The 14156-nt window shown below is 44.9% G+C and overlaps 1 protein-coding gene across 1 annotated transcript in view; it reads left to right on the forward strand.

Moving 5' to 3' along the window:
• HDGFL3 (HDGF like 3) overlaps positions 1 to 12822 on the forward strand; it is a 53302-nt gene extending 40480 nt beyond the window's left edge. The window contains exons 5-6 of the mRNA XM_037000500.2: positions 165 to 311; positions 11617 to 12822. Coding sequence (XP_036856395.1) covers positions 165 to 311; positions 11617 to 11622 — 153 coding nt within the window. The 3' untranslated portion in view covers positions 11623 to 12822. The remainder of the gene's footprint in view (positions 1 to 164; positions 312 to 11616) is intronic.
• Positions 12823 to 14156: the final 1334 nt, after the last annotated feature.

Here is a 14156-nt window from a genome sequence, read left to right on the forward strand (position 1 = left end):
AGGGTCACCCAGCTCAGCCTTGGTGCACTGCGGGCTGTGTCCATAGGTCCTGTATCAAGACACAAAGACTGGTGGTGGGTCCGCTGCTTCTGCCTCTCTTCTTGGCGCTTGGCCGTTTGGATTTCTACTTTTGACTCTACTTTTTAACTTGTCTAAACGTTTAGAAGTCCTCTAAACAGTCCCGGAAATCGCCAGGAGACGACGATGACAAGGACTGCAAAGAAGAGGGGAACAAAAGCAGCTCTGAGGGCGGAGACGCCGGCAGCGACACGCGGAACGCAGCCTCCGACCTGCAGAAGAGCGGCGAAGGGGTAAGGGGGTGCGGCCTGCCGCGGGCCTGGGGGGCGCTTTGCTGGGCTCAGACCCACCTCGGCCCTAAACACTGTCTCAGTAAACGAGAAACATTCCCAGCCCCCACACGCAGCTCCGGGAGAGGCGGCTGTCTGCTTGGAGTCTGGGAACAAGAGGGCCGCGTGGGGGTCACAGTCACACCTGCCTGTCAGTGTGGAACTCGGTGAACAGGTTTATTCTTCTTTACACTAATTTTGGCAGCTTGAGCGTATTTTAAAGTAAGGTGTGAAATACTGAAATTATGAAGTGTCACCTCAAAAGTTGACAGGCATGTTTCTTTCATTGTAACAGGAATGGCATGTTCAAATAGGGCCCTTCATACCCTGCTGCTCTCCTAGAACCAGTATGTAATCTAATGTGCTCACAGGGACTTGAGGTATTTGAATATTCAAACAGTATATGAATGTTGATATTTCAAGTGCCCAAGGGAAAAACCTGTCCACTTTGCACCTTGTTAACCTCGAAATCACGGGCCAGACCATCTTTGTGAAAGTGTCAGAAAGCAGGTGAGTTGTGCCCATGATCATCTTCCATGAGTCCTTCTCTGTGAAGACCAGCTGGATGGGGGCAAATGATTTCACAACAAGGTCCATTAAATTCTGGTCTCAGCTGGGTTCATGCCTGTCCATGTCAGTACTGTTCACTTCTTGGCCCTCGTTCTTCACCCAGTTATCCGTGATTAACCTCAAGTTCCTCTGATGTTAACTGGTCCCTTATTCCTCACCCGACTAGGCCACCTCCATCCCTGTCTGTCTGCCTTCTCTTGACTGTTCGCCGGCAAACCACCCTGTGCCCTCCCCCCAGGGGCATGGGCCCACCCACCTCACTGAAAGCCTCAGTACCTGATGGGCTTGCTTTTCTTTTCGGCCCACCTGCCGCCCTCATCCCAAGGAGCCTCAGGGCGCCTGCAGCTGACACTCCTACCGCTGCCCCCCCTGCACTACCAGACGCCTTCTGGCTGCACTTCCTGGGATAGGAAGAGGGAATCGGCACCCTCACCACTCAGAGCGGTCTGTGGACAAGTGACGTCAGCACCACCTCAGAGCTTGTTAGAGATACAGACTCCCGGGCCCACCCCCGGATCCACGGAGTCAGAATCTGTACTTTAATAACTCCCCAGGTCCTTCATAGGCATACTGAAGCTTGAGAAGCACTAATCCGCGCCTTTCCATTGCCAGGACCCAGAATATCACCTGCCCTCCCCAAGGCCGCACCCAGTCAGTGGTCCCCTCCCGCCTACCTTTGTCTTCCTTTGCACTGGCTCCTGCCCCTCTGCCTGTAAACGGGTCTCCCTAAGCCTTGAAGTCACTGCCCTTCCACCCTGTTTCCTACTCTTTTCACCTTCTCTTCATCTTTAAACTTCTAAGAGTCCGCTTTTTTTCCCAGTGTCCATTCCCTGGCCTCCTACTCAGGCCTCAACAGTGCGTTCTTGTTTCTTCTTTGACCGTTTCCTCAGAATGCCGCCCAGTCCCCAGGCTCTCTGTTCTTCTGTGTCTCGCTTCTGCTGCCCGTCTCAGCTCCGCCTCCGTCCCCAGAGCTGCTGTCTGCGTTCTGCCCTGGTGCATTGCTCTTCAGAGCTTCCCTGGGTCTACGTTACCACTTACATGGCTTCACCTCTTCCGCAGCACTGATGACTTCCCACTGTGTCTCCTGCAGTGTAGATTCATTTTTCTAATGAAATAGTTTCTACCTGGTATCTTGAAAGCACCTCAGAAAGTAGTTGCTACTAGACATAGAACAGAAGCAGAGCCAGGGTGGCTAACATTTCACTACATGCCATGTGTTGCTCCAAGCGCTGTGCACGCCCTACCTCGTTCGGTCCTCCCCCAGCTCCCCAGAGGTGGGAGCAGGTGTGATCTCCACAGCTGGGGGAGACAGGCTGAAAAGACTGGCTCGGGGTCACACAGCGACTAAGGGTTGAATGTCGAGTATTCAGGAATCCTTTTAACCTGTTCTTAATAAACATAAAGCAATAAACATAGTATTCTAGTGAGTACCAGTGACCTCACCTCAAAACCAAAAACTAGGGCAGAGCAATAACTTGTACCTATTTACATGTTCTTCCCTGTCCCAGCTTCTTCCTACCTAGAGATAACCTTTCATTTTCAGGTTGTATTATTTCCTTTCATTTTCAAAATTTTAGCCCACACCTAACATATAGGTATGGACTTTAATATGTTCTTTAATTTTGCATGTTTTTGAGCACTTTTTTAAATGGCGCTTCCAAGATTCCTTCAGTGCTTATATGTAGTTACTCACTTTTTGCTGCTGTGTAATGCTCAGTTTTATGAGTATACCCCAGTGTGTTTATCCAGTCTCTTAATGGTGGGTATTTGGGATATTCCCAGCCTTGTGCAGTCATGAACTGGATTGCTGTAAGCATTCTCCTATCTGCCCCCCGGTGTACATACACAAGAGTTTCTTCAGGGTATGTAAACTAGGATGAGACATGCTGGGTCATGAGTTCATGGTCTTTAACTTTATAAGATAATGCCACTTACTTTTGTAAGTAGTGGACCAATTTGTACTCCCACCATCTGTATACAGGTTTCCTGTGACTAACTTGGCATTGTCAGAATTTAAAATTTTTGCCTATACAGGCATATCTCAGAGATCCTGCAGGTTTAGTTCCAGACTGCTGCAATAATGTGAACATCACAACAAAGCTAGTCAAATTTTTTTTTTGTTTCCCAGTGTGTATAAAAGTTGTGTTTACACTATAATTATATTCTAATAAGTGGGCAATATAGCATTATGTCTAAACAAACAAAACATACATTAAATTTTTTTTAATTGCTATAAAAACCTGACCATGAGCTTTCATCGAGTCATAATCTTTCTGCTGGTGGAGGGTCTTGCTGCCATGTTGACAGCTGCTGACTGATGGGGTAGTGGGAGCTGATGGCGGGGTGGCCGTGGCAGTTTCTCAGATGAGGTACAGCAGGCACACTGGTCGGCTCTTCCTTTCACATGAGACCTCTCTCTAGTGTGCGATGCTGTTTGACAGCATTTTTACCCACGGTAGGGCTTCTTTCAAGATGAGAGTCAGTCCTCTCAAATCCTGCCGCTGCTTCGTCAACTAAGTTTATGCCATATTCTCAATCCTTTGTTGTCATTGCAGCAGTCTTCACAGCGTCCTCACCAGGAGCAGATTCCCTCTGAAGAAACCACTTTCCTTGCTGATGCTTAAGGAGCGGCTCCTCACCTGTCTGTTTTTCGTGAGAGGCAGCCATTCAGCCCACCTTCAGGCTCCACTTCTAGTGCTGGTTCTCCTGCTGTGCCCTCCATGTAGTCTTGAACTCCTCAGAGTCATCCAGGAGGGTTAGAAACTTCTTCCAGACTCCTGTTCATGTGGGTTGTTTGGACCTCTTCCCATGAGTCAGCAGTGTTCCTAATGGCATCCAGAGCGGTGAATCCTTTCCAGAGGCTTTCAGTGGACTTTGCCCAGGCCCATCAGAGGAGTCACCATCTATGGCAGCTATACTCTTACAAAATATATTCTAAAATAATAAGATTTTTAAAAGTCTGATCCATAGGCTGCAGAATGCTGTGTTAGTGGCACGAAAACAACATGGATCTCATTGCCTGTCTCCATTAGAGCTCTTGGTTGACCAGGTGCATTGTCAGTAAGCATCATGTTTTGAAAGGAATCTTTTTTTCTGAGCAATAGCTCTCAACAGTGGGATTAAAACAGTCAGGAAACCATGTTATAAAAATATGTGCTGTCATCCAACCCTTGTTGTTCATTGAAAGATCACAGACAGAGGAGATTTAGCATAATCCCTAAGGGCCCTATGATTTTCAGAATGATAAGCGAGCACTGGCTTCAACTTAAACTCACCAAAACTGCATTAGCCCCTAAAAAGGGAGTCATACTATCCTTTGAAGCCAGGCACTGACTTCTCCTCTCTAGCTATGAAAGCCTTAGAAGGCATCTTCTTCCAATAGAAGGCTGTTTCACCACACTGAGAGTCTGCTGATTAGCATGGCACCTTCATGAATGATCTCAGCCGGGCCTTCTGCGTCACCTGCTGCAGCTTCTCCACCAGCACCTGCTGCCCCTCTTGTACTTTTTTGTTACGGAGGCGGCTTCCTTCCTTAAGCCTCGTGAACCAACATCTTGCTAGCTTCAGACTTTTCTGCAGTCTCCTCACCTCTCTCAGCCTTCATAGAATTGAAAAGAGTTAGGGCCTTGCTGTGGATTAGTCTTTGGCTTAAGGGAACATTGTGGCTGGTTTGAGCTTCTATCTAGACCACTAGAACTTTCTCTTTATCAGCAAATTTATCAGCAATAAGGTTGTTTCACTTCTATCATTCGTTTGTTCACTGTAGTAGCACTTGATTTCCTTAAAGCACTTTTCTTTTGCCTTCACAACTTGGCTGACTAGCACAAGAGGCCTAGCTTTTGATTTAAAATGAGAGACATGCGACTTGAACACTTAGAATCCATTGTAGGGTTATTAATTGGCCTAATTTCAATATTGTTGTGTCTGGGGATAAGGAGGCTAGAGGAGAGGAGACAAATGGGGTAACGACTGGTCAGTGGAGCAGTCAGAACACACACATTTATGCCTTAAGTTTACCATCTTACATGGGCACAGTCCATGGCACCATAAAACAATTGCAGTAGTAACATCAGAGATCAGTAATCACAGGTCACCATGACAAATGCAGTAATAAGGGAAAAGTTCCAAATATTGTGAGAATTACCAGAAAGTGACACAGACACACAAGGTGAGCCAGTGCTCTTGGGAAAATGGTACTTACTGATAGATGTGCTCAATGCAGGGGTACCCCAGACCTTCAGTTTGTAAGACACAGTGTCTGGGAAGCACAATAAAGTGAGGCCTGCCTGTTTAGTGAGCATCAGTTATAATTTGCATTCTCTGGTTAATAATGAGGTTGAGCTGCTTTCTGCATTCACAGACCACCTGTGTTTCTTCCTCACTACAGTGCCTGGTTTGGGTTTTTGCCCATTTTCCTATTGGTGTTTTTTCATAGCGATTTCTAGAACTCCTTTACATATTGTGGATTCTGACTAACATGAGTGGTTCTATGCATTGCCAATACTGTCCCAGTTGTGGCTTATCTATTTAGTTTCTCTGTAACTTTGAACACTCTCTTAAATTGTATTGTAGTCAGATGTGTAAAACATTTCTTTATGGGCTCTCTCTGGGCTCTCTATTCTGTTTATTTGATCAGTACCACATTTTCTTAATTACAGTAGCTTTACAATGAGTCTTGATATCTTATACGGCTAGTAACCTAATCTTAAACTTCTCTTCAAAAATACTTAATAGTCATGATCCAGGATAGAAAGTCAAGAGGGGCTTTTTTTCTTGATGGGAGAATTTACAGCATATTTGCTGGTACGAAGATCTAAGTGAGTGATGATCACAGAATGATAGTGTAAGAAATTATTGCCGGGGTAGTGCCCTTCCAAAGGCAGGGAGGCATGAGACCCGTGCTCCCGCACATCGCCGCACAGACGCAGACTATGTGGGCACAGGTGCAGGGACATGGGTACCTGGTGAGAGCTTACGGAAGTTCTCATCCGGTTGCTTCTCGTTCCTCACAAAGCAAGATCAGCATTTGAGAGTGAGAAGAGGGAGAAGTGTCGGAAGTTTCAGGAGAGGGAAAGGGTACATGGTCACAAAGAAGAATGGAAGAGGGAAGGGGCCTGGGGAGTGAGGCTGACCTGCCAGGCAGCAGTGAGGCCCCCTGGGGGTCAGTGGTCGTGAACTTAAGGCCAGAGCAGCTGGGATGACGGCAGGGGGAGTCCCCAGGCACACTCAGTTGTGCAGCCACAGGGCCAGGGAACTGGATCTGACTGGACTGGGGTTTGCCCAGAGAGGCGAGGAGGTGAGGGTGTGGGCGAGGAAGGGAGTGGCTGTCGTAGTGGACCACGGAGGGAAACAGGACGGGAGGAAGGGACGGGATCAGCAGGTTCTCAGTGTCAAAGAATCACTGAAGACGGAGCATCGTGTGAAGGAAGGGAGCTGCGAGGAGACGAGGCGAGGAAGACAGACGGCGAGGCTGCGTTGCCGAGGGGTCGCCGTAGCCGCAGGGACAGGCCAGGGGCTGCTGGTGTGCTGAGCGGACAGCGCTTCCTCGTGTGAGCTCTGAGCACAGCACGGGGCATTCAGTACCCTCAGCCATGGCCCATGAAGTGCCGCAGAACCTCCTAAATGCTCCCATAACTGCCCCCCAGAACAGTAACTTAAAGCAGTATTTGCAGATGTAGTGGTCTCCCCTTTTCTGTTGGGGGTGCTTTCCCAGACCTCCAGCAGATGCTGAGACCACAGATAGGACGAACCCTGTACACTCTATGTACTGTTTTTTACTATACATACACACCTATGATAAAGTTTAGAAGTTAGGCACAATAAGAGATGAACAACAGCAATGACAAAATGGAAGAGTCGCAACAGTATATTGTAATGACGGTTACGTGAATGTGGCCTGTCTCTGTAAATATCTTACCGTACCGCACTCGCCCTTCTTGTGATGTGAGATGACACAGCATCTGTGTGGTGCGATGAAGTGTGCGCGGCACAGGCCTTGTGACGTAGCTTGGGCTACCGCTCTGTCAGCCTTCTGATGATACGTCAGAAGGAGGATCATCTGCCTCCGGGCCGTAGCTGACCACAGGGAACCAGCCAGAAAGCAGACCGCAGACCGTGGCACTTGTCTCTCCCGTAGCTGAGGAAACTGGCCTAGGAAATAACCATGGAAATGAGTGACTAAGGTCACGTGGAGGATGAGCTCTTTGGAGAGGAAGTCCAGGAACCAAGAGGCCGCAGTGGTGGGGGGCAGTCTGTGTGCACTGACAGCCCAGCAGCTGGGATGGACGGCAGTGGGCCAGAGCTGATGGGGAGGCGGGCAGAGCCCCGGAGGTGCCTGCAGAGAGGAGGGCAGTGGCTGCGGGCAGTGCAATTCAAAGCTAGAGGGTAGTTTGCAGGGGAGGGGACACAGGAGAGGAGGGTAGGTCAGAAACCAGAGCAAAGATCAGGGACACCGTCCCCGCCTCCAGGGCTAGCAGGACAAGAGCTGTGGCAGAGACAGAGCTGCCATCTCCCCTCGGGAAGCTTGATCTCAGGCGGAACACGTCAGTGAGCACTCTTTTGGGAGTGAAGGAGATGTGCTGAGGGCTGCTCTGGTTTCCAGGGGGCCCAGTGGGCAAGGCTGGGGAGCTGGGGTGGGGTGTGCTTTCGGAGATGAGGTCATGAACGAGCAGGTGCAAAGCCGGCTGGGTGAGAGCCCCAGAAGTGGCAGGGGCCCTGCAGGCCGCCTTGTAGTGGGACTGAGCAGGGGCCGAGGGTGTGAGGGTGAGGGTGGGGGCTTGATGGCCTCGAGGCAGGTGGTGGGCTGAGCTGATAGGTGTGGATAAGGGAAGGAGAGAAGAGGTTCTTACAAGGAGCCCGTCAAGTTCTGGGACCCCCTTGCTTCCAGAGGCTCTCTGACTACATCCTCACCCCTGGCCCTGGGAGCGTGAGACAGAAAGGGGCGGGTTCCAGAACACTAAGCTCCCCTTGATGGGTGTGGCTGTCAGGCAGAGCTTACTGATCTTTGTGGCCAGGACACCGTGTACTGACGGGCTCGGTCCTACTGTATTATCTGCTGCCATGTAACCAAATCACCCCAGAACTTAGTGCCTTAAAAGTGCATTTCTTATCCAGCATCTGGACAGGCATAACTTAACGGGTCCCCTGTCACCGGGTCTCTGAAGCTGCAGTTGAGGTGTTAGCAGGGACTCAGATCATCTGGAGACTCGGCTGAGGGAGGGTCCTCCGCTAAGCTTGCTCAGGTAGTCATCAGCAGGGGTCAGTCCCCCAGCTGGACGGAGGGCCTCCATCCCTCACCGCCTGTTGACCAGGGGCCTTCCTTGGCTCCTTGTCCCCGAGTCTCTCCATGAGGTGGCTGAACACGGCAGCGGGCGGTTCCTGCAAGGCAGAGCACAGTCTTTTGTGAATGTGATCTCAGAAGTGACAGCCCATTACTCTTGCCTCCTGATGCGTTAGCAGCGAGTCACAAGGCCCTGCTCACTCGAGGGGGGCGGGGGGGCACTCAAGGCTAGGAGTACCAGGGGGCAGACGTCACCAGAGACCACGGTAAAAAGCTGCCCGGCCCTGAACCAACCACTCGTTCCGAGATGAGAACTGGCTCAGACAAGCCAGGTTCTTCAGCCCCTGCAGCTGGAGTCAAGTCCCCAAATCACAAGGCTATCACAGAATTGCAGGGAAGGGTAGAGAATAGAATCAATGCTGGGAGAACAACCGCAACTTCACAGTAACTGTAGCCATGTCTGGGCCTTTGTCCTTTTGACCCTGGGCCTGTTGTTCTTTCTACCCTGTAGTGCCACCTGAATGCCTCCCCATCGCCCCCAGGATTGAGGCAAAACTCCTTGCAGCACAGAATGGCCCCCAACCCGACTCTGACCCAAATTTATCTTTCCACCCTCAGTTCTCATTTGCTGTCCTTTACTATAAGCCAGTGGTTCATCCAACCTTTTCATCTCAAGACACCTTTAATACTCTTGAAAGTTACTGAAAACCCCAAAGAGTTTTTGTTACAGCTATTAATATTTACTTAGTTAGAAATTGAAACAAATTTTAAAATATTTAGTAATTCACTTTAAAACGATAATAAACCCATTACTTAAATAACACTATAAAGCATTTTCTACAAAAAATAATTTTTTAGAAAAATGACATTGTTTTATATTTTTGAAAATTTATTTGATGTCTGTTTTAATACAAGACATCAGCGTGCTGTCCGCTTCTGTATTCAGTGTGTTGTGGTAAGTTATTTTGGATGAAGTATATAAAGGAAATCTGGCCTCATAGTTGGAAAATGGAGATACAAGTATTGCGATAAACTTTTCAGATCATTGTGGCTATTTTTCTTTGATATCACGCCAGTTCTTTGAGTGGTAGTTCAGTTGCAGTGTAGAATCTGAACTTTTGTATTGTTTGGGTAAAATCCATCAGACTGGCACTTGGAATAGCTTTTACTCCTGGGAAATATTAGCTCCCTGAGTTATTCAGTCTTCTAGATATTTCATTGTAAAGTATTTTTAATCACATTTTTAAATATTACTACCTGTCTGGTCAGAAAAGTCTCTAAGTGTTTGGGAAGCTGTCAGTAATGGAGGATTTAAGTTGCCCAGAATCCTATTTTCACCTAATATCTCAAATTTTTTCATTGGCATAAATACTGCCAGCTGTTTTCCTTGAAGTAATAGGCTCATTTCATTTATTTTTGACAAAGTGTCAAATACCAAATCTGAATAACTATAGCCAATCCGTCATCATTTGGTGCTCTGTGAGGGTGCCTGTGACTGCTTTTGTCTCGTGCGTGACTTCTGCTCACCGTGTTCTGGGCATCCTTCAGCTTTGCTGCCGCCCTGCAGCCTCTGAGCATGCTCGCATCTGGTGCCTGGAGAGACTCGGATGGGGTCAGCCGGACATTGTCCGAAATGGGGGCGGCAGGACACCTCAGGGCTAGCGAACACTCAGAGCGCCGTGTCCATACGCCGTTAGGAATTAGAAGATATTTTTTGGTATGCAAATAGGGTGATTATGGGTGTAAGAAGGAAAAGAAAAAAATTAGACTTACAATTTGCCTTTATAGACACCCATTTGACAGTTTTTATAGACCAAAGAAAAGCATGTCCTTAAAGCTGGGTCACATTCTTAGACCACCTTCACGTTGTCTGCGGCATTAATGTTCTGAGGCTGCCGGGAGACCATCTGTTCCGAAAACATTTCTCCATGTGGATTGAGTAGTTGTTGCTGAGTTTTCTGCCCTTGTAAACTTAGAATTTGTCTTCCACCTTCATTATTAATAAAAAGAACACTGTTAAAGAAGTTTCTTTGGTTGACTAACAGTTTTTCATTGTTTTAATGGATGTCTACCTCCTTCGCAAGGGAGGAAAATCCTTCAGAGCCTGTGAGGACCATCTTCTATCTAGTGTTCTTGCTGGTTAGTAAATAGTTGGGAGCCCCCCAGGCACTGCTTTTTGCAAGTTCACTGATTTTAAATGTGATTATTTTTTTTAAGATTGCCTGTCTCATTTTGGTAGGAACAGAGAAGGCTAAGAAGTTTATTTCTGCCAATTTGAGAGGATGGTAGCCTTAGCAACTTCCAGTTTGAAGGTCCTGAAATTATGTGTATACAGTACTATATACAGGACAGTATAGATTTTGGCTGCATAGGTGAGAGCATGCCCAGGAGTGCCTACAAACAAGTCCACTCACTTAGTAAAGAGCTGAGGCAGGCTGTTGTTAGGGAAAATATTAGGGTTAATGACAAAGAAAAAAAATACAGCATCCCTATGGGGAAATAATGACACAATTTAAAGTGGGATCCTTGTTGAAACAATTCTTTTAGGAAATGGGAATATTTTGTCTTTGCCACATGGAAGCCATCTAAATTTTAAAAACAATCTAGGTTTCCTTTTTGTACATCATTATTTTGTTAACTCATATTTCTTTGAGCCATATATATCAGAAGTAATTTAAGTTGTAAAATACAGAATAATTTGCATGTACTCCATGTCTTTTTATTAATGTTAATCATATTAATGTGTTAATATATTAATATAAGATATATAAATATGTGCAATGTTTTAGTGAATTTGATTAGACAATAATTTGTTAAGGATTTTTATGAGGGATATTAGCCTGTAATTTTCCCTTACATTAATTAAAAAAAATTTTTTTTATTTAGAGATACATACAATAAAATGTACAAGTCTTAGTATACAGCTTGAAGTATTTCGTCATGTGCATATGCTCTTGTGACATCATCCAGATCAAGTTACCAAGTATTCTCACTAATAATTGTCTCCCTTCACCTGTTTCACCCACACTTTTTAAATGTTAAGCATCTTACCTTTCTTTCTGACACCACAGTCCTCAAAAAGATGGGTTATCTGTTTCTCTATTGAATCTATATTTCCCAGCAATACACATCATCCTGGCTGTACAGAGTGTGCACCGCTGCACTCACACCTTCCCAGACAGTGGACAAGGGTTGTTGTTTTATTCTGGTTTCCAATGGAACTACAAATGCCCTCGGAGTTCCCTTAGCTTCTACACTGCTGAGTAGAAAAGCCTCAGAGGCTCTACTTGCTCAGTACTGTCAATGCTGCAGTGCAGAATAAACTCAGAAAACCCAGTTATATTCTCTAGAAGTGTGGATAGCTTTTACTGTTAATGCCCTAAATCATCTAAAGGCTTGTTTTCTTTCCTTTTTTTGCAGACCTAACTACCGTAATGAATGCTGCATATTAAGAGAAACCACGAGAAGGTTATACGTTTGGTTGTCTAATACTCTTGGATTTGATAAGAACCAACACATAGTCCTTGTTGTCCTTGACAGAACCCCAGTTTGTATGTACATTATTCACATTCCTCTCTGTTGTGTTTTGGGGAAAAAAAGATATTTTAGCCTTTTTTAAGGTTATTGATTTAATTTCATGTTACTTGGTTGCATGAGGTTGCCCTTAACCACTGAGAATTACCAAGATTTTTGCACAGACTTCTCCCTGTCTAGGATCCTTTTATCAAGGCAGTTATGTTCATCATTCTCCTGCCTTCTCTCCACCATCACCAAACACTCAGTTAAATATAAATTAGCATTTTTTAAACGCCCACTCATAATGCTTAAGGGACACCCTCTCCATGACAGAGCCCAAGAACCAATTCCTAGATAGGTAATGTTGGCATATTGAAGATAAAATTAAAACTGCCCTTTAGTTTTGAGGCCATGTGTAGTTTGATCATACTGTAAAATACCTTCCGTATTAGAAATAGCTAGTTGGCGGCATATACTTCTCAAAACTCATGTTGTTATGTACACAGACTCGGTTTCTACATGTGAAGTCAGTGAGTCTTTTTGTGTTATTCCAAAATAAAAGCAATGGTTTATTTTTCCCCCCAGTGCCAATACAATCTGAGCTAATCACACAAGGTGGGTTCTTTACATTTGAAAGCTGGAATCAGCAGCCGCCCTATGGAAAACCACAAAAGGCATTGACTTTTAAAGTGAACAGTTGTTTTCGTTTGGAACTAGGACTAGAATAGTTAATATTCATCCACACACCATTATTATGTGTACATTATTGTTGCTCTTGTGATAATAGAGAATTTTATTTATTTTTATGCCAGCTTATATTGTGAGAACACATTCAGTCAGTTTGGGTTTGATCAATCCTGTTATGCTTGTCCTGGGAACATCTTTTTGCGTATTCAAGGTTTGTAGTTGAAAAGTTTACTGTAAAAAAAAATCAAAAACAAAAAAATGTATTGTTTCTACAGAATAAATTTATTGGAATGTGTACTGGGAGTAAGATTTGAGGTTGTAAACAACTAAGTTAGTGTAATTTGGCTTCATATATGTACTGTGAGGTATTAATGTAATTCATATATTAAAGCTAAAATTGTTAACAGCAAGTTAACAGTAGAATTAAGTGCAGGTGAGGGTTTTCTTTTTCTTTTTTTTTGGAACACTCTGGGTTTTAGGTTTTTGTAAACACTGGGGGAGGGACAGGAATCGCTGTGTGGTTGCTTGCACATCCAAGATAACGTTTTCCAGCTCAGTGGACCCCAAATTCACACATTTGACCTTATCCTGTCCATGCATTGATTTGGGCCCCATTGTCTTTTAGTTTTCTTATTTTGGTGAAGAGCTATTTCGTACAAAGAGAAAACGGGAGAGGCGCTGGAGCCAAACGCATGAGAAAGGCGGCCGTGAGCAGGAGGCGTCAGGCCACCCCCTCCGGGCTGTGGGTGGCCACCGGGGTTCTTGGTTGGTGTCTCTCATTTAGCAAATCCAGATTTTTCTTTCTTACACTCAATCAGTTCCAAATGTGAAAAGACCGTTGAAAGATAGTAGGGATGCCAATCCAGTTCTTCTTCTTTAAAAAGTACTTTTAAATTTTGAGAATCTTGATTTAAATTAAAATAATTGAAATGTAACCAACTCATCAAAAGTTCTCTTCTTTGCTCACATGAAAACATAAGGAGAATGTAGATGACATTTTGAATTGGAACATGTAACTAAGAGATTAAGAGGCCTAAAAACTACAAAACTTTTTCTGAAAAAATGTCAAATTTAATAAGATTTGTCTTCATTAAAGGCCAAAAATAATTTTATTAAAAGTATATACAGAACTACAATAGAAATACTTCCAGCCACCAATAAAACAAGTATTCATTTGCGGTAGTGTTAAAGCTACCAGTCCCTGCTTAACTCCAGGCTCACAAAACACTTCTAAGACAAGAAATTCTAATTAAAACAGCAGTAAATATACTTCCCTTGGAAAGACATTTTCAAACATTTTTAAATATTCTGATGATTTGCCTTTTTTATTGGGGTTGATAATGAAGCATTTACGGCTTATGTGCAAAATATATTTCTCCAATCTGTATTTGCTCTTTTGAATATTTTAATGTACATAAACCTTATTCACTTTTGAATAGTTTCGTTCTCATGCTCACTATTATAGGAGCTAAATTGTAATTTTTCATACTGATATCTAATATATGCAAACATAATATTGAGATAGATGGTCAGGTTTTTTCACAATTTTGAATATACTTCTTTTATTAACAGTGTTTCTCAAAGGCTGCAGGTTCCCTTCAAAAATCAGAAAGTTCACCCACATAATGCCTTATGAGAGCTCCCACACAGCGAAGAGGAGAGGTTCATGTGTCTTTAAGTGTCGCTGTACGGGAAGGAGTGAGATGGGACAAGACGCCAGGACCAGGTGAACAGGAATCGGTCATCTAGAGAGGAGG

The sequence above is a fragment of the Manis javanica genome, chromosome 18 (assembly GCF_040802235.1).
Source record: "Manis javanica isolate MJ-LG chromosome 18, MJ_LKY, whole genome shotgun sequence".
Classification (NCBI taxonomy): domain Eukaryota; kingdom Metazoa; phylum Chordata; class Mammalia; order Pholidota; family Manidae; genus Manis; species Manis javanica.